Here is an 18917-nt window from a genome sequence, read left to right on the forward strand (position 1 = left end):
TGTACTGAGGTGGAAGGTTGAGTCTGTAGGTTACTTCGTTCAACTGCCTCTGGATGGTGAAAGGTCCAATGAATCGAGGACTCAGCTTACGGCAAGGCAGGCGGAGGCGAATGTTCCTCGTCGATAACCACACCTTCTGACCAGGTTGGTATTGGGGTGTATCGGCTATCCACCGGAAATCCAGCGGATCTAGGAAGGTCAGTCATGAAGTCCACTCCGATGTGTGACCGAGGGCGTCTGGGTATAGGTAGTGGCACAAGTTTACCCTCAGGTAGTTTCCTGGGAGAGTTGGTGATGGCGCAGACTGAGCATCCACGGACGAACCTGGAGACATCTTCGGAGATGGACGGCCACCAGTACCACTGACTGAGGAGCGAGAGGGTACGCTTGCTACCTGGATGTCCAGAGCCCAGAACCGTGTGAGCAGAGTCCAGAAGGGGAGTACGAAGATGTTGAGGTACGAAAGTACGCCCTTCTGGACCTCCCGGCGGAGCAGGATGGCGAGAATTTTCCTGAGAGATTTGCTGGTCGATGTCCCAGAGAATGGGACTGAGGATTAAGGCTGGAGGGAGGATGGTTTCAGTACTGAGGTCCTCTGAAGATGAATGATGGAGTCTGGAAAGAGCGTCTGCCTTGCAATTCTTACTTCCTGGATGGTAAGTAACAACGAAGTTGAATCGAGTGAAGAAGAGTGCCCAGCGGGCCTGGCGAGGATTCAATCTTCTTGCCTCACGAAGATATTCCAAGTTGCGATGATCTGTAATTACTTCGAACTGGTGATTTGCTCCCTCCAGCCAATGTCTCCATTCTTCTAAAGCCAGTTTTATGGCTAGCAGTTCCCGGTTGCCGATGTCGTAGTTTTGCTCCGCCGGGGACAGCTTTTTGGAAAAGAAGGCACATGGATGGAGTCTGGGAGGCTCACCCTGCTGCTGTGACAGCACCGCTCCAACCCCAGTGGAAGATGCATCGACCTCAACGATGAAAGGAAGTTCAGGATTGGGATGGATGAGGATTGGTGCTGTCGTGAAGACTTCTTTGAGGCGATGGAAGGCTTGGATAGCTGTGGGATTCAAGGACAGAGACTTGGGTCGATTCTTTAATGAAGATGTGAGAGGAGCACTGATGAGACTGTAGTTCTTGATGAATCTTCTGTAGAAGTTTGCAAAACCGAGGAATCTTTGAAGTTCTTTGACAGATGTGGGTAATGGCCAGTCTTGGATTGTTTCCACCTTCCTCTGGTCCATCTGGATACCATGCTGATCTATGATGTAACCCAGGAACTGAACAGAGGTGATATGGAACTCACACTTCTCCAATTTCAGGTAAAGCTTGTGTTCTCTCAGTTTCTCTAGTACTTGAATGACATGACGATGGTGTTCAGCAATTGAAGATGAATAGATGAGGATATCGTCAATGTAGACAATCACAAAGCGGTTGAGGTACTCACGGAACACTTCGTTCATGTACCCTTGGAAGACCGCTGGAGCGTTGGACAGCCCGAAGGGCATAACCTGATATTCATAATGGCCAGATGGGGCGACGAACGCTGTCTTCCACTCATCTCCATGCCGTATACGGATCAAGTTGTATGCACTCCGAAGGTCTAGTTTCGAAAATATGCGAGCCCCACGCACCTGCTCCAAGGCAGCTGGGACCAGAGGAAGGGGATAACTGTATTTGATGGTTTGAGAGTTGAGATGACGATAATCGATGCAGGGCCTCAAGCCTCCGTCCTTCTTACCCACAAAGAAGAAACTTGAAGCGGCAGGGGAGGTCGATGTGCGGATGAACTGTTGTTGTAAAGCCTCCTCCACATACTCCTCCATGGCCTTCTGCTCCGGGATGGACAGTGGATAGATACGACCTTTAGGTAGAGTGGCTCCAGGTAGCAAGTCGATTGCGCAGTCCCATGGCCGATGAGGTGGTAGTTGAGTAGCCAGTTTCTTGCTGAACACATCCTGGTACGCCTGGTACTCCACTGGAATCTCTACTTGATGCTCTACTTCAGGGCTCTCAACCGAGGTGGAGCAAACAGGAACTTTGGACCTCTTCTGAGGCGTCGATGATGAAGAAGGGATTTTCTTGATGGATGATAGACAGGACAAATGGCAGGACTCACCCCAACGCAATACTTCACCAGATTTCCAGTGGAGCGTCGGCTGATGTTGAACTAACCAGGGGCGTGGAAGCTGGAAGATGGGCGGAGCCGAGATCCATAGGCTCTGGTGCTGGAGGAGTGACTGATGGAACCGTGGGCGGAGGACATACAGTGGGAGTCGGAGAATCACAGGCTGATAGTCTTTGCAAAACTCAAATGGATTTTTGAATTAATTTCTCAATTCCCAGACTGTCGTCGTAAACCACCATCTACTGACGAATGTTAGGGTTCAAACCATGACGAAAAGCTGTGATCAATGCTGCCTCATTCCAACCACTGGATGCCGCTAAAGTGCGGAATCGTAAGGAGAAAGTACTCACGGAAGATTGGCCTTGACGAAGATTGTAGAGTTGATCATGTACTGATAGATCGGCAGCTGTTTGACCGAAAACTTCTTTGAAGTGTTGTATGAAACCGGAGAGGGATTTGACGACTTCCGAATCCGAATTCCACAGAGACTGTGCCCACTGAAGTGCTTGCCCAGACAGAAGTGAAATGATGAAAGCAACACGAGCTGAATCGTTAATGAATTGATGTTCTTGTATGGAGAAATACAAAGATACCTGAAGTAGAAACCCACTGCAGTCCTCCGCCTCACCGGAGAATGTCGCTGGTCGGGCCATGGGACACGCTGAGGCAGTGAACGAAGCAACGGGCGCTTGAGGAAGTGAAGCTGAAGAGGTGTGATGAATGGCGATCGGATTGACAGGTGAATTCGCTGTGGATTCCGAAGGATTCTGCATGGTGGTCTGATCTTCTGTCAGGTTTGGCATAGACGAAGCAGACAGAATGGTAAGTTAAATGCTTTAATTTGCAGAATGGATCAGTACAGCGAAACAGGTGAGTAAACAGTAAGTTGAATTTCAGATGATAGCTTAACTGAAGTGTAACCAAGTCTCTCTCTTTCTCTTGCAGATGATGATGAAGGAGTTCCTTAGAAGACGGAATGTGACTGGCTGAGAAGATCGGGATCGAAGGTAGGTATACAGGTAAGTATGGCAGAGAGTCTGTGTCATGTGTAGACAAGATCAGACAATGACTGAATGTTTGTAGCAGGTATATATGGGTGAACTGATGATGAGGTCCAGGTGACGGTGATTAGTAATCAGGAGACAATGAGCGTGTGAATGACTGAGTGGGCGGAGTGAGGGAATGAGTGGAAGGAGATGGTGATGGAATCCTGACAGCTTCAGGGTGGCTCTCTCCTTTGCTTTTGTATTTTTGTCATTGTGCTTGTCCGGATGCCTACGCTAGCCTAAAAAATATACAGGTCTATAAAACAACTTCATATATTTATATTTACAAGTGTATACGTAACATTGGCTAACTGTTGAAAACTAATTTGCAAAAACAATCATCCTAGAATTTAGCATGTGAGTCAGATATGCATTTCAGTTCATTTTAAACTCATTTTAAAATATATATCATTAAAGTTGTGATGGCATAAAGAATTTTGCGTGTTCTATAGCTAACAAACAATTGTCAAATTAATTGAACTTGAAAGATATTGTAAGATAATCTAAACTTTGATTCAAACTCAGAATGCTTTGAACTCAAACATTGGTTAAGCTTTATTTCGATTGTCAACTAGATACTCCACTAACAAGTAACTTTGCAACTACTGTACATGTCAACTAACTCTCATTAATTTGCAACTACATGTCAACTAACTCAGTATTACTGTTAGGTTTGGGTTAGTAGAATAAGTATGACATAGTTGCAAAGTTACTTATAGTCAGTAGAATGTCTGTTGAAGGACCATCAAAATAAAGTGTTAGCAGATATTAAGCAGACCGTTTACTAAAACTCTAATGACTGGTAGTTGACATGTAGTTGCAAAGTTATAGTTTTTAGAATGTCTAGACTATCGAAATAAAGTGTTACCAAAATATATGTAGCTGTAAGCACAGTGGTGAACCAGTGATGAAATAAATGCTACACATGCATTGTTGGGGAACAAAAAAAGAGGAATATGAGAATAACCTATATAAGATACGTGTTTCTTGCAATGAGCCCACATATTTTGTGTTTATGCGAAGATGCTTTAAAATAGTTGGATATGAGGATTAGGTTCTGACCACCCTGGGGGACCCATGTGAACTCCCCTAACCACCTAATGAATGACCAACAATAACCAATGCTATGTAAACGTTTCTTAAATAGAACAGGGTAATGAATTTTAATCTGCTAGAGTAGCAGCTCTGAGACATGCAGTTTTAGTGTGTGCGTGCGTGTGTGTGTAGGGTGTGTGCACGCATCAAATGGGGGCAGGGTTTAAGCTTAGCTGCTCATTTTATTTTCTCTCAGTGTGTGTAGGGGATAAAGACCTAGAAAACCAGCCTGGCTTAGTTGACAGGTGACAAGGGTTATACTGAATGGGGATTTTGTAATACTAACAGTGGGGAAAAAGCCCATGGTCCAAGGGACCTCCTGAATAGAGAGAAAGAAAACTTTAGAACTTCTATACTCGCAGAGAACAGTGAGAAAGGCCGACCATGCCCTGCCAATGACAGCTACAAACTGTCGCTCTTTCCCTTTCGATTTCCCTCTGTCCCATGAGAAATGCTAAATCATTCATGCTAAAGCGGCCTGATCCCAGTGTCAGTAGTTCCTGTGTGGCATTTCCTCTGTTTGGGTGAAACTTTGACATGTTAGTCAAACAGAGCTTTAGCTGTCAACATTCGGACCTCACCAGATTAACATCGCTCACATCCCGCTCTAGCTTTCTTCTGAGTTTAATCACATTATTGAACCTTATATTGGACATTTAATAGCAACAATACAAGATAAAGGTACATGTGAGTAGATAGTAACAAATAAACTGAAAAAAAACTGAAAAAATCAGATTTTGCTATACAAAATCAGCCACCTCAAGTTAAAGCTTCTATCAGCCAGATATTGGGAAGAGCAGGAGCAAAGTGATGAAGTGGTGTTTAAAATTAGCAGAATTTATGGAATATGTTTAGCTGCATCTTTGTTAAAGCTTGGACAAGAAACGAATTCAACAAGTGTTGCTACAACAAATAAAGGAAATGGAAATGCACTCTTAATATCTCCTAAAGGGGTCATGAACTGCATTGTTTTATTGTTTTATAATGTTTCCTGCACTTATAATGTTAGTATGATTTTTACATAAAAGAAATTGTCATAATTTAGAAATAAAAGGCATTTTTCCTACCCTGATTTATCCCTCTGATTTGAACGCTCTGTTTGAAGGGGTGTGTCTGCTGTGAGACTTCAGTGTAAACGCCCACTGCTGTGATTGGTTAACATCTTTGCATATGAAATTGCACCGAAATTGTGACTGATTTACCAAAGAATCCACAGTGAAATGTACCGAATACAAATAAATAATGCTCAACTGAGACATTCACAATGTTGAACAATTCCAAGCATTAGGATCTTTTGGAAGGTAATGTTATTTTTAGTCAAGTGATCCTGTATCGCACTTCTCTTTTCTCTTATCTCACTAACACGCTAGTGGGCGGGGCCAAAGTTGCAATGATGAAGTAGGCGTTGATTTTCTTCTGCAGAGGGGGTCTTTCACCTATATATGACATAGATAGACACATTCCACAACGAGTCGTTCGCTGGGCTTGGTTACAATAAAAGCTGGTTTTGGACTAACAAGGAAGTTTTCAGGTCTGAAACTATATACCTATAATGACCTCTTGTATGTCAAAAGCTCAAGGAAAATCTGATCTCTCAGTTCATGATCCCTTTAATATCATCTAATAATATAATATAATATAATATAATAACAAGGTATAGTCCTATCCATGAATATTAATATCAAGTTACTCTATTCCCTCTGCAGATTTGAAGGCTTTGCTTCAGTAATGGTCGTTTATACTGCTCGAAAAATATGAAAATCTGATCTATCATAAGTTATTTACTTTTTGATGGCTCTAGCATTAATGATTAAAGTATATATATTATTATTATTATTAATAATAAAAAAAATGTTTTTACTGTAAACATCTGGTGATGCTTGTAGTGTTAAGAGAGTTTCATCAGCCTCAATTTAGCTTGATTTGTCTACCTCTCTCTATGGTCGTAAAGTGGCCTAAGGGTTGTTGGGCCCCTCACAATTTGTGTGGTCCCTATGGTGAGACCAAGAAACCAAGCAGTCATAGGATGTGTAGATGTCAGATCTTCGTGTGGGAACCTCAGACGTCAAAATCCCAGATATCCCACCCTAATCTCCAGCAAAACATTTTGTTTTTCCTCTTTCTCTCTCTTCGGTCCCTCTCTCTTTTTCCTTTCCTCCCTCCACCCATTTAGGGTTTTAATTTTTATTCATGGGGTGTGAAGGGGTTGAGACGGGGGTGTGGGGACAGGATGGGGATGGAAGGGGATAACTCCTTGAGCTGGGTCCAGGGCTCAGACCAGCGCTGGTGACAATGGCCTCAGTGTTGTGCTGGGTGTTGTGAGCAGGCCGTTTGGACATTCTTCCCCTGTCAGTGGAAGCAGATCTGGGAGGTAGCGGTGCCCGGGATTACCATCTCATTAATAGCAGCCATGACTTTTGTTCAAAGAACGACTTGTGTAATGTTGCCGTGTGGATGATGGGTAATCCGCTGAAGCTGCAGCTGTAGGGGAAACTGGACACAAACACACACACTAACACACACACATTGTGGCTATACAATGTGAATCCTTTTATGAAAGAGGCATTGAAAACATAAAATTATAGAAGTCGATATCGACAGACAAACTGACCATCAACCGCAAATCTATCTATCTATCTATCTATCTATCTATCTATCTATCTATCTATCTATCTATCTATCTATCTATCTATGGTGACAGAAAGGGGACAGTTAAACAGACATCTAAAATGTTATTAAAGATTTATATTCCAAATAAATACAGTTCTTTTAAACTTTATATTCATCAAAATTTACTTTTTATATATGTATCACGGTATCCACAAAATTATAAGGCAGCACAACAATGTTTTGAACATTAATACTAAGATGGGGGGGGGGTTAATAAAATAAGATAAGGGGTTAATAAATTAAAATAAGGGGTTCAAAACTAAATTTTTCAAAATATCTTCTTTTGTATTGTAAAAACAAATGCTATCAGGTTTGGAATGACATGAGAGTGAGTAAATAATGACATTATTTTTATTTTTGGGTAAATTGTCCCTTTAAAGATTTTTAATAATAATTGCACACACACACACACATTTTCAGTCTGAGCCCCAGCAGCTCACTCATGTGGCTCTTGTAGTCTCTTTCACACATTCCTCTCTCCACACACACGTCTCCTGCTCTCAGATGGTGGCCCAGATTAAACAGAACAATACAGTCCAAACGTGATAAATGTGCATCTACTTATTTCTCTCTTTCACTCCCTCACTCAGTCCATCCATCCTCAGACGAGATGATATAAAAGCGAAATAAGCAGCCCATTCATTCACCAGTTATCTCTGTGGGCGTCTCGTCTCTGCGAGTGATGGGACTCCTTCCTCCTTCAAGTTCCCTCTTCTTTTAATTTCAAATCCCTCTTTCTCCGCTTGTGGAGAACAGTGGGTCCACAAGGAGTTCAACCGACCCCTCGTCTGTTAAAACAACATGCTGTCTATCCTCTGAAGATCAGTCGTCTTAGGCAGAGAGGGGGTCTGCCAATGACTCTGAATCAGATCTGAACTTAGGTGGCAATCTAAAATACATGTACTGTATGTTAATCTAAATAGTATTTGGCATGTAAAGTTTAAATTCAAGAGCCATCATTACATTATCATGCTTGAACTTGCAGAGCTGAGTGGATGGCGGAGGAGGGCAATTTATAAAAACTCAGGGCCCTATCATACATCTGGCGCGATGCGGCGCCAGGCGCGATGCAAGTTTTTTTGCTAGTTTCAGCCTGACGCAGTTATCATTTTCACGTCCTGCGCCACATTGTTTAAATAGCAAATTCATTTGCTCCCATCTGTTCACCCATGAGTGTGCTGGTTTGAAAACGAGGTGTGTTCAAGCTTATTGTTGGCGCGTTGCTATTTTGATGCAACTGAAAAATTAGACAACGCCATTGACCAACAGAAACCTGGTATAAAGTCAATGGTGCAGTATTGTTTTGTTATTTAAAAAAAGCACATTAGTAATATGAGCCTATAGGCGGGTGCACAACGTGCATACACTCTGCTTATTACACACACAGGGATGTGCAGCAGCACACAAACATGCCAAATATTAAAAATAAAAGGATTACAATGTAACAGATTATCATTGTGTACATAAAGATATGGTGGAATCCGGCTTGTCCTGTAGATTGTCTGCTCTGGAGAAGCGTTCAGTCTTTCCGCTTGCAAATTCCACCATGTAAATAGCAATCCGCCATGGCTTGGGCGCAACTGGCTTTTAAAGGGAATGGGAGATGAGACTCTGATTAGTTTATTGCACATTACGCCCAAAACACACCCATTACTCATTAAAAGAATAGGGAAAACCCTTTTAGATCATGCGCCGGGCGCGCTGACAATTTTTTTCCGTTAAACTAGCAAAAGTGGATTCGGACACGCCCTTAGTGCACTTGTGCTGTTTAATAAAACGTTTTCTGAACTACTGTTTTGCTTTTTTTGTAGAATACACTAATTGCACCCTGAAAACGTTTCATTAAACCAATCACATTACAGCCTTGACGTCATTGAATTTCATTCAGAGTTGTGCGACAGTCAATAACTGCACATATGTATATAACATACAATAGAAATGAATTAGAAGTGCCGTAAACTGAATCATACCTGTCAGACAATTGTCCGTGACTTCTCTTATAAAACAGCATTTTCTTCTGTGTAAACTCTGAAAATAGATAAATCCAAAATTAATGTTTACGAGCAAACATGTTGAAGATTAGCTGATGGGCTGTCAATTCATTAAATTATAAGCCGTTTTACCACAAAAGCAGTTTATTCAGTGTAGTGAAGGCTCTCCTTCATTGACATCCATTAAAAAGAAGTAAAAAAAAAAAAAAGCCTCTGTTCTCCTTCTCTGCGTACCGCTGCGATAGAAGGCATTTCGCTTTTTCTTTTTGGCAAACCTTGCAGGCTTGCCTTCAAGTGGCTATGCAAGAACTAAACCTCAGGAAATTAAATCCAGACACAGCCAGTCAAAAGAATATCAAAATAAAAGTCATAGAACACTAAACACAAGGGAATTGAGACACTAGCAGACTTTTAACAATCAGATCATATTATGAAACATTAACCATGACAATTTTTTTTTTTCAGTTCTATCCTACTCCTAATATATGTAGAAACTGTCTTTTAAACATTTTAATATTAACATGTTTTTTTTCTAAAATAAATCTATTCTTAAATGAATAACTTAAATCCTCAATAAATAGATGGATGATAGATAGATAGATAGATAGATAGATAGATAGATAGATAGATAGATAGATAGATAGATAGATAGATAAGAATTGATCAATCTATCAAGCAGAAAAATGGGCCAGTTTACTAAAAGGTTTTGAATTTCTTTTTTTTAGGTTTTCTAGCAAGTCAATTGAAGAGTCATGTGCCCCCTTATGGGCATAAAAGAGAGACACGTGAATTACCTCGAAGGGCTTATTTGGAAAGCAAATGCAAAAACTGTTAATTTGTTTACTCTTTATAGCCAGGTACAATATATATAAGTAAAATAACTAACTGCTTATCTTTTTCTTAGTTTTTTTACTTTATTACTATTATTTTTAGTTACTTTTAAGAATGTTCTTCAGTTTATTTGTATCATCACATCAAACGCCTAGTTCATTTATAGGGGTAGCTAACATAGAATCAGATAAACATTTATTTTAGTTTATTTTGAATCGAAAATGTTAGCAAGGGATCAATTTAGATTTCAGAGTTCAAATTTTCTGCAAATCTTGTGACCCGACGCACTTTTCGTTTGAGTGTCTGTTTGTGATAAGCTAAGGTGTGTTTATTTGGCTTAACACGGATGTCACGTCCTGCTGTGTTGGTTTTGTGGCAGGGCTGTTGGACATGGGAGTCCTGCTGAGATGTCCGTGGCTGGGTCACAAGGTCTCCTCCCTCAGCATCCAACAGTTCCACTAATATTTAGTTCTATATTTGTCCTGCTGTGTGACAAGCAGTTTGGCAAATTGACACTCACCCTTTGTTTAGTAGCATTTTCAGGAACTTTTTCTCACAGAGCTTTTAGTAAACACTTATTTTACCATACAGTCATGGCCTATTGCTATTCCTGGCTCATTCAGGTCAGCTTAACTGTTGAAAAGAGCAGTTTGTCTTGAGAAAATCCCATAGGCACGCTCACGTTGTCATCGACACAATGCACAAACACAAACATAATGCCTCTTGCTGTCAGTGTCACTGCCGTTTGCCTCTTTGAACTGCTATCAGAATTATTTGAAGCACCTCTGTCTTTTAAATCTCACCATCTCTCTCTGTCCCTCCTCTCTATTTCTTCCTTTACATAGTGCTTCTAACTCTGCTCTATAGCGCGTGACCTCTCAAGCCAGCGGTCCGCCCACCTCGTTCGGACTGTGGCCCTGAGATGGCCCAGACCGCTGCCCTAAAGCCTGGGGAGTGGTTGTCCTCTCTGGAGCACAAAAGAGCCACGGCTATCCGCTCAGCCGAGCCCGGCCCCCATGAACTCATCCAAGCGCACAGGGAACACATTAGCCTAGGCTGGGCTTTGTACGTCCGACTTTTCTCATGTGCTTCTTCATAGTTTAGCTAACACTTCAAGACCGTCAGGTGTCTGCACGGTTTGACCACTCCAGTTGCTCTCAAAGCGGTCAGCGCTCCAAGGCCATTTCGGTGTCAGGTCTTGTAGCTCTCCGTTTGCCACTCAAGCGAGAACGGCACAAAGCGGATCGCTCATTCTAAGGGTTTCTCGGGGCTTCTCCAACATAGTATAGGTAATCACAAAAAATCTGAAAAAACACAGCCATGGTCTCAAAGACTTACCCTTTTTTTTGCTGCTCAGGAAAGGAGTTCCCAGCCTCTTTCAGGCAGTCGCCCAGCCTGCCTTAAACCATGATACAGGCGAGGAGAAGAGTTCAGAAGAGGATCGGAGTGACCTTGAGGTATGACCTCATATGGTTTCATAACATATCAATTCTAAATTCCAAGACTTCTTTTCAACATACTCTACCATTAAAATTTTAACGGTTGATAAGATTTCTTAATGTTTTTTAAAAGAAGTCCCTTATGCACACTAAGGCTGCATTTAATTGAAAAAAAAAATATATATATATATTGTGAAGTATTATTGCAAAGTAAAATAACTGGGTTACACTTTATTTTAAGGTGTCATTGTTACAGTGTAATATATTTAAGTACTGAGTTATATTAATTGACGACATATACTTTCAATGGGGTTAGGGAAGGATTAGAATTTGGTTGAGGGTTAGTTGCATGTAATTATGCATAATTTAATGTTATTACTATGGTAAGTACATGTAATATATGTAACAAGGACACTAGAATAAAGTGTTACGAATAACTGTTCTCTATTTTAATCTATTTTATAATGTAATTTATTACTATGATGGTAAAGCCAGGTTAAAGCTGAAGCCAAGCAGACCTTTCTCCTTCTTCAGTGTCACACAATCCTTCAGAAATCCATCTAATATGCTGATTTGATGCCCAATGCGTGCGTGTATTATTTTCAATGATCTTATCTAAATAAAAGTATTAATTTCTTTTTTTGTTGAAAAAAAACTTTTGTTTTGAATAGTAGTGTAGATTCTCCCAGAAATAACTAGAACTATCAGAAATCTTAGAAAAATCTGAAATATCTCTCAGATATTTATAATACAAGTAAAAACAACTGTTAAGCATAATTCTGTCTGCAAAAACAGTGAGAATAATAATAAACCTTAAAACTTATTGTAATCCTCAATGTAATTATTATTGTATACTTTTTTTAATGATTCTTAGTATTATTAACATTAATAATAACTTACATTCTGTAATATAATATACTTATTGCAACACAGTCTTGAATGGCTTTTTGTTATACTACTAAATGAGAGTTCTTTACATTAAGAAAAACTCTTACAGTAATCAGTGATATTAATGAACATGTATTGCGTTTCAGCTGTTTATTCTGGTGAAGAGTGTGGTGGCAAATCGTTACAGAGATGTACTGCGAGAGTTTGAAGAGCTGGATGAGAAAAACACCAGACGTCTCACTCAGGAGGACATGTACCAGTTATTTAAAAGGTGACATACCATATAAGAAAAACATATTCACTTACATTTGTTTTCTTCCATGTTCTTAAGATTTTATTGTAATGTGATTGGTTACAATAAAAACGTCAGTATTTAACACTTTATCATAGTTTAATAGTAACAGCTCATTTAACAGTGAATGAATGCATGAATATCAAATGAATAATTGATCTGTTTTCAGACATAATGTCTTTATTATTTCTATTAACATCTCAGTTTGATAGTCAGTACGTCAGAAGATTATCTGGGGAACATTTATGTAGCTGTCTCCAACACACACACACACTGCTGGAATGTGGAATGCATTCCTCCTCATTGTCTTTAGCACCATGCCGAATCACTGAATCTTTCTCTGCGGTGTTTAGTCCTGGGTTTCTCCCAGAGTCAGCGGTCGTGACACAAGCATCCCTTGTGTGTCTCACAAGACCTATGCGGTCATCCCGAGTCTCCCAGCTCTGGTTTTTAGAGCGCTCTTGCACTCTTTTGTCTTCCAAGACAATGCCAACGGAAAGCAGGCCCTTTCTCTTGGCAAATGATGCCTTAATTGTGCAAGTTAACAACCTGCTCTTTTTTTCCCATGAATAACAATATATTTGGTGTACGGAGCCTGAGAGAGCTGCTGGCACGGTGAAGATCTGAAGCTGTGGGTTTTTCAATGGCTTACTGCACGCTTGTTTAGCTGTTCCCATGCCTGCTTCAATTTCAGCTTCATTGCTGTACTGTGTATCTCTGTTGTTCCTCTAATTAGGGGTGCTTGCAACCATTATTATTAAAGAGTGGTGCAAGGATGACGTCAAAACCCGGAAGACTAATTTACCACTGGTTCCCTCGAGATTTTGCTATGGAGTTTTATAATGGGGACTTTCAATTTATGAGTATAATAAAGCCTATGGTAAACATGCATCTACAACGTAAACTGCACACATTCACACCCCAAATGTTCTTATCTAGTTACTTATTAGAAACAAATGTTTTTAAAATAATTTTTTTTTTTGCTTTGTTTTGCTTCGTATTGTTTTTTTAAACTTATAACTCATCCTGCACAATTTTTGCTACATGAATTATAAATGTTTTTCCTAGTGGACAATAAAACCAACAATAGACTTGCATTGAAAAAGGGACCCCAGTCATATATAGAGATCAAAATATCATAGTAATAATGTGGCTTTTTTTAGATTTCATAAACACAGTAAGTAACACCCCAACAACAAATTTTCAACCACCCAGAACATCTTAGCAATATGCTAACAACCACTCATAACTCCTAGCAATGCCCTGGCAACCACCCAAATAAAGTACTTTTAATGAAGTACTATCATTTATATTTTTTACATTTTAAAATAAAACTTTTCAAACATATTTTTCAAGGTTACAAGCTGGTTTACACTTTATTTAGTATTTAGTCCACTTTAGACATTCTATTAACTACAAGTAACTTGTGTTACTTGTACAAGTAACAAATGTACGTGTAAAGTTACTTATAGTCAGTAGGATGTCATTGTCTGTATAAATTGCATTTTTGTAGTTGATCTTTGAGTGAATCTGTGATCCATCTATTTTTATATCAACCCTCCACCCTTGTCTCTTTTCCTTTAACTTGTCATTTCCATTCTTTTGCCTTTCTTAGGTATTTCTCTCCTTTTTTTCAGTCTGTGAGCTAGATGCGTTGTTGTGGTGAACTGAGTGTCCTGAACTCTTCTGAACTGTTCACCCCATGTGAGAACCTCCTTCATTTCTATAAATTATTTATCTGTTTATTTACTCTCCTCCCTCCCCTGCCTGTGCTGTTTTTCCAGCTCTTCCTTTGACCCTTTTGTGATTTCTCTCCCACCCTTTTTTTATTCTTTTTCTACATCACCCTCTTTTATCTCTCTATTCATTTTTTTGGCTGGAATATGGCGGCAGGCCTAAAAGGAGTCGTGGTCTGAATGGGGGGCATCGCGAGTGGATTTGCATAATCTGTGGCGTGGCACTGGTGCACAGACACAGAGAGAGACGGTGCCAACCAGTCCAAGGTGAACTGAACTCTCCTCGCCAGCTCAGAGATTAGTGACACTAACAGGCTTTACAGCAGCCGAGTTCACAGAGGGTTTGGCTGACATATCAGTGCCAACTTCTCTGGCTCCCACAGTGAACATTGTGTATGTGTGCGTGTGTGTCTGGTGAGAAACTGTTGCTTCTTTGATTGATTCCTACAAGGCAGAGACAAACGCATACGTGTATGTTCACACAAACTCTTATGCGCACATACTCAATACAACAAGGCCCAAACTGAACTGAAGAAACCTACTGAGGCACCAGAAAATGTTAATCCTCTAGATTCAAAGTATATGAAACAATAACTTAAGAATCATTATTTGGGTCATTTTTTTAAATGTCAATTTGGTTTCAGAATATCCACCAAATACAGTTCTACCACCTTTAAGTCAGACTTTAATAATGCAAACTATTGGGGAGAACAAGGATAATTGCAACTTTTTGGGTTTTGCTTATTTAAGGTGTGGTCACAATAGATACATTTTGAAATTTCTCTGGCAAAAAAAGTTCCATTGTCAATAGTGTAGCGATGTATGAAGCACAGCTCACACAGAAGTCACTTTCAAACCAAGCAACTTTCAGTTGTTCAGTGCGGCAAATTCATGTGACCTGCTTGAACCAGTTGCGAAATCTACATTGGCAAATCTTTTCTGAAAAATTTCTGATCTCGTAGATTCCAATTTAATTGACTGGAATTCGCCTGCAAAAATTCAATGAACAATGATATGTATTATAAAAACACTTTTACTCTGAAACTGTTTAGTACAAAACTTTCGGTTACACTTTATTTTAAGGTGACGTAGTTACATTGTACTTTCTCAAATAAGTACTGAATAATATTAATTAACTACATGTACGTACTATAGAGTTACAATTATGGTTAGTTACTTACAATTATGCATAATTTACTGTTATTACTATAGTAAATTCATGTAGTAATGTGTAACTACATCACCTTAAAATAAAGTGTGACCAAACTTTCAAACACATTTCATAACACAATATAATTGTAACTACATGTGTTTATATATGTCAGTGAATGAAAAAGCTTTATATTAAGGATATATTGTAAATGTATACTAATATTAGTCAATACATAAAATATCCTTAAAAACTATAGGCACATACTAAGATTATGAAAGGCAGGCTTTAGATAATGACATCAGACAAACAGGAAAACAAAACAAAAATATTGGCTGCTGAAAATTCAGTTTTGCCTTCACAGGAATAAAATACATTTTTAAAATATATTCCAAAAAAAAAAAAAGAATTAAAATGTAATATTATTTCCACAGCATTGCTATTTTACTGTATTTTTAGTCAAATAGATGCAGCCTTGGAGAGCCTAAGACTTCTTCCAAAACATTATAAAAATCTTACCAGTCCCTCACTTTTGAATTATGTATATTAAACTATATGTACTGTGTAGTATATAGGTAAATATACATATATCCTTTAAAGCAGCATAACTATTTAACACAATGAATAATTAGCTTTATTGTAAATAAAAGTATGTACCCAAATGTAGCCTACATTTTTCTTTAAATATCCATGTTTACCATAACAGACAAAGATCATGGTTGTATGATATAGATGAGTGTTTGTTTGCTGTCAGATCCCCTCATAGTGTGTCTTCTCACAGTACTGTCCTTTCTTTAGGCGTGACACTGTGTTTGTGTATCTGTGTGAGAGAATGCCTCTCTCGATTGCCAAGTTTTGATTGCCAAGTTTTAGCTTAAATGCTGTTCAAATAAAGGGGATGAGGGGGTCTTTAGGGTGTTGGGGGTTTAAAGGGTACAGTGTTTGTATTCTTCTAAGAAAGCGAGGTGTATTCTTTAGATTCAGATTATCATCTCTCCCTTTCCCTCTTCCCTTCATTCTTCCTCTCACCCTCCTCAGGTTAGCGCTCCATCCTGAGGTAACTCGTGGAGAAGTCCGGAGGTTGTGGTCCTCTTTGTTAACCCAGCAGGATGGAACTGTGGACTTTCAACAGTTTATACGTCATTTTGGCCCATCGCCCAAATCCTGCTGTTACCCCAATGCCAAGCACAATCCCCCCAAACGTGGAGACAATGACTTCATGCGCCTCTCTAAAAGACTCAACTGCGTCTCAGATATACTAGTGGATGCTCTACGGGCCAAGGTGGGGGCGTGCTGTCAAAAAACCGCTGCAGTGGTGTAATGTTCTTTACCTAAAAAGAGCTGAGATATATGATTATTATTTTCTGAACCTCTCGCTCTCAACAGGTGGAGTTGTCTGTTTCTGAGCTCTGGACTGAGTTCTCCGAATTGGATTTTTCTGGAACAGGCTTTGTTAGCAGTGATGAATTTAAAGAGATTCTTATGAGTCTCTGTGTTCATCTCAGCCAGTATGAGTGCGATTTACTGGCCAGGAAGTTTGACATCAACCATGATGACAGGTAGATACACTTGCACACAAACAAACATTATGGAGGATCAACCCTGCAATAAGTAGATTAATAAATAAATCAAGACATTTGTGCATAATACTTTTTATATGATTAACTAAACGGTAACTTTACTTGAAGCTTTTATATATAAAATTATTTTTAATCCATTTATTAAGCCTTGCATGAAAATATATAATTGCATTACAATGTTCAGAATATATAATAAATTATATATACATATTTCTTCAAGTAAAGTGTTACCAAATCAACAAATGGAGATAATAAGCAAATATAAAAACAAACAAATAAATAAAAATAATAACCATTATACAATAATAAATCTAAATGGTTTTGGAAATAAAACATTCATTCATTCATTCATTCATTCATTAGATGCTTCATAAAACTGGGGTTCCAGTCCCTTTTGCTGCTTCAGATGTTTTATATATGTATACAATAAGGTTTGTGATACAGATAGATGTATAAAAACCAAACAAAACCAACAATGTTTTATCAATTGCAAGTAAATTGCCATAAACAATTGTGAAAGAATATGAAAAGAGTTTTTTTTTAGGTTTACATAATACCACAGCTCATACTTGTTTTGGTAATAATAAATCATAACTATTTATGACTGGAAACACAAGTATCATATGTTCGTGACAAATTAATTTTTCCAAATTTGGATCAAGCCTATCAAACCTAAATATTTAGAATGCATTAAAATATATTTTATAGAGAATTCACATTCATCCTGTAAGATAATACATAACTGAGCATTTCATGTCCTCAAGGAATTTGTCATAAATTTGTTTTCTTCTGTCAGTGTATCCTACACAGAATTCCTTAGGCCTTTTCTATCCCAGGGTCAAATATGGAAGCATGGGTCCAATATGGCAGCTGCTCTGCAGACTCCCAGAGAAACTAAAGAAACTGTTACTCTGGAAACATTAAGTCGCAGGATCAGGAAAAAGGTGATGCATTGTTTATAGGTGATAATATGTGTGAATGCATGGATGAATATTCACATTTTGCTTATGTTTTGTTGTTGCAGCTCCAACGTAAGGCCAGGGCTCTTAGAAAGGCCTGTGCCCGGCTGGATGGCTCCAGCACTGGGCTTCTGTCTGCAGCTGAGCTAGGTGCTGTGCTACAGCTGTGGGGAGTGTGCCAGAGCCAGGAAGAGCTGAAAAGTGTGTTCTCTACCCTTCACACCCACCCCACTGGACGCCTGGATTACCGCCCGCTCCTAATGGACAAACACAGGACATCCAGTCACAACCAGCAAACCAAACACCAGCTCAGCCAAAGGTGTCAATAGGTCAGAGGTTTATAACAAATGATGGCTACATTGGCTTTATAAATTTGTAAGTTGGCGCTGTCACCACTTCTTCACAAAGAGAGATGGAAGTTAATGTTTTAACTAATCATATTAACCCTATTGGCTTCATGTACTGTAGGTGAGCACAATCGAAGTTATAATCATGCTGTAAACATTATTGTTTTGCTTTATATTAGATTTGGTTGGTTGGCATGAATTGTATTTCAAAGCTTTATACAGTAGTGTAAAGTGTGTGCTTAAAATCAAGTCAAATAAAATTAATTTGTCAACTGATATGAATGCAAATTAATTTACATTGTAATAACTCTAAACTGAATTTGCATTGAAATACATTTAGGAAGTTGGCGTGACACACTATACTACATCTAAAACTTATTTTAAACAACATTTTGCTTTTTTTTTAGTATTTAGTATTTTTTTTATTTTTGCATATTATTTGTACTATTCAAATTAATTTGTCACAATGTGCACTACCATTAAAAAAAAAAAAAGAAAGAAAGAAAGAAAGAAAAAAATACTTTTATTCAGCAAGGAAGCTTTTAATGAAATTAGCATTAAAAGTGACCGTAAAGACATTTATAATGTTATAAAAGATTTGTATTGCAAATAAAGGCTGTTCTTTTCATCAAAGAATCTTGAAAAAAAGCAGCACAACTGTTTTCAACTTTGATAATCATATTAAGAAATGTTTCTTGAGCATCAAATCGGCACATTCAAATGATTTCTGAAGGATCATGTGACTCTGCTAACTGGAATAATGGC

At 38.8% G+C, this 18917-nt stretch overlaps 1 protein-coding gene and 1 long non-coding RNA gene across 3 annotated transcripts in view; one reads left to right on the forward strand and one right to left on the reverse strand.

Annotated features, from left to right (window-relative positions):
* The window catches only part of LOC311072666 (EF-hand calcium-binding domain-containing protein 6), a 35899-nt gene extending 17269 nt beyond the window's left edge, over positions 1-18630 (forward strand). For both annotated transcript variants that reach the window (XM_084097837.1, XM_084097838.1), the window contains exons 13-18: positions 11119-11218; positions 12235-12359; positions 16305-16548; positions 16653-16825; positions 17643-17790; positions 17871-18630. In XM_084097837.1, the coding sequence (XP_083953963.1) occupies positions 11119-11218; positions 12235-12359; positions 16305-16548; positions 16653-16825; positions 17643-17790; positions 17871-18134 (1054 nt within the window). In that variant the 3' untranslated portion in view covers positions 18135-18630. The remainder of the gene's footprint in view (positions 1-11118; positions 11219-12234; positions 12360-16304; positions 16549-16652; positions 16826-17642; positions 17791-17870) is intronic.
* LOC311072678 lies at positions 7152-9256 on the reverse strand. Its single transcript, XR_014604032.1, has 3 exons — positions 9063-9256; positions 8910-8967; positions 7152-8523 (listed from the first exon to the last, which is right to left on the reverse strand). It is a non-coding gene; the product is annotated as an uncharacterized lncRNA (long non-coding RNA).
* Positions 18631-18917: the final 287 nt, after the last annotated feature.

Source organism: Abramis brama, assembly GCF_963993115.1.
Source record: "Abramis brama genome assembly, chromosome: 2".
Classification (NCBI taxonomy): domain Eukaryota; kingdom Metazoa; phylum Chordata; class Actinopteri; order Cypriniformes; family Leuciscidae; genus Abramis; species Abramis brama.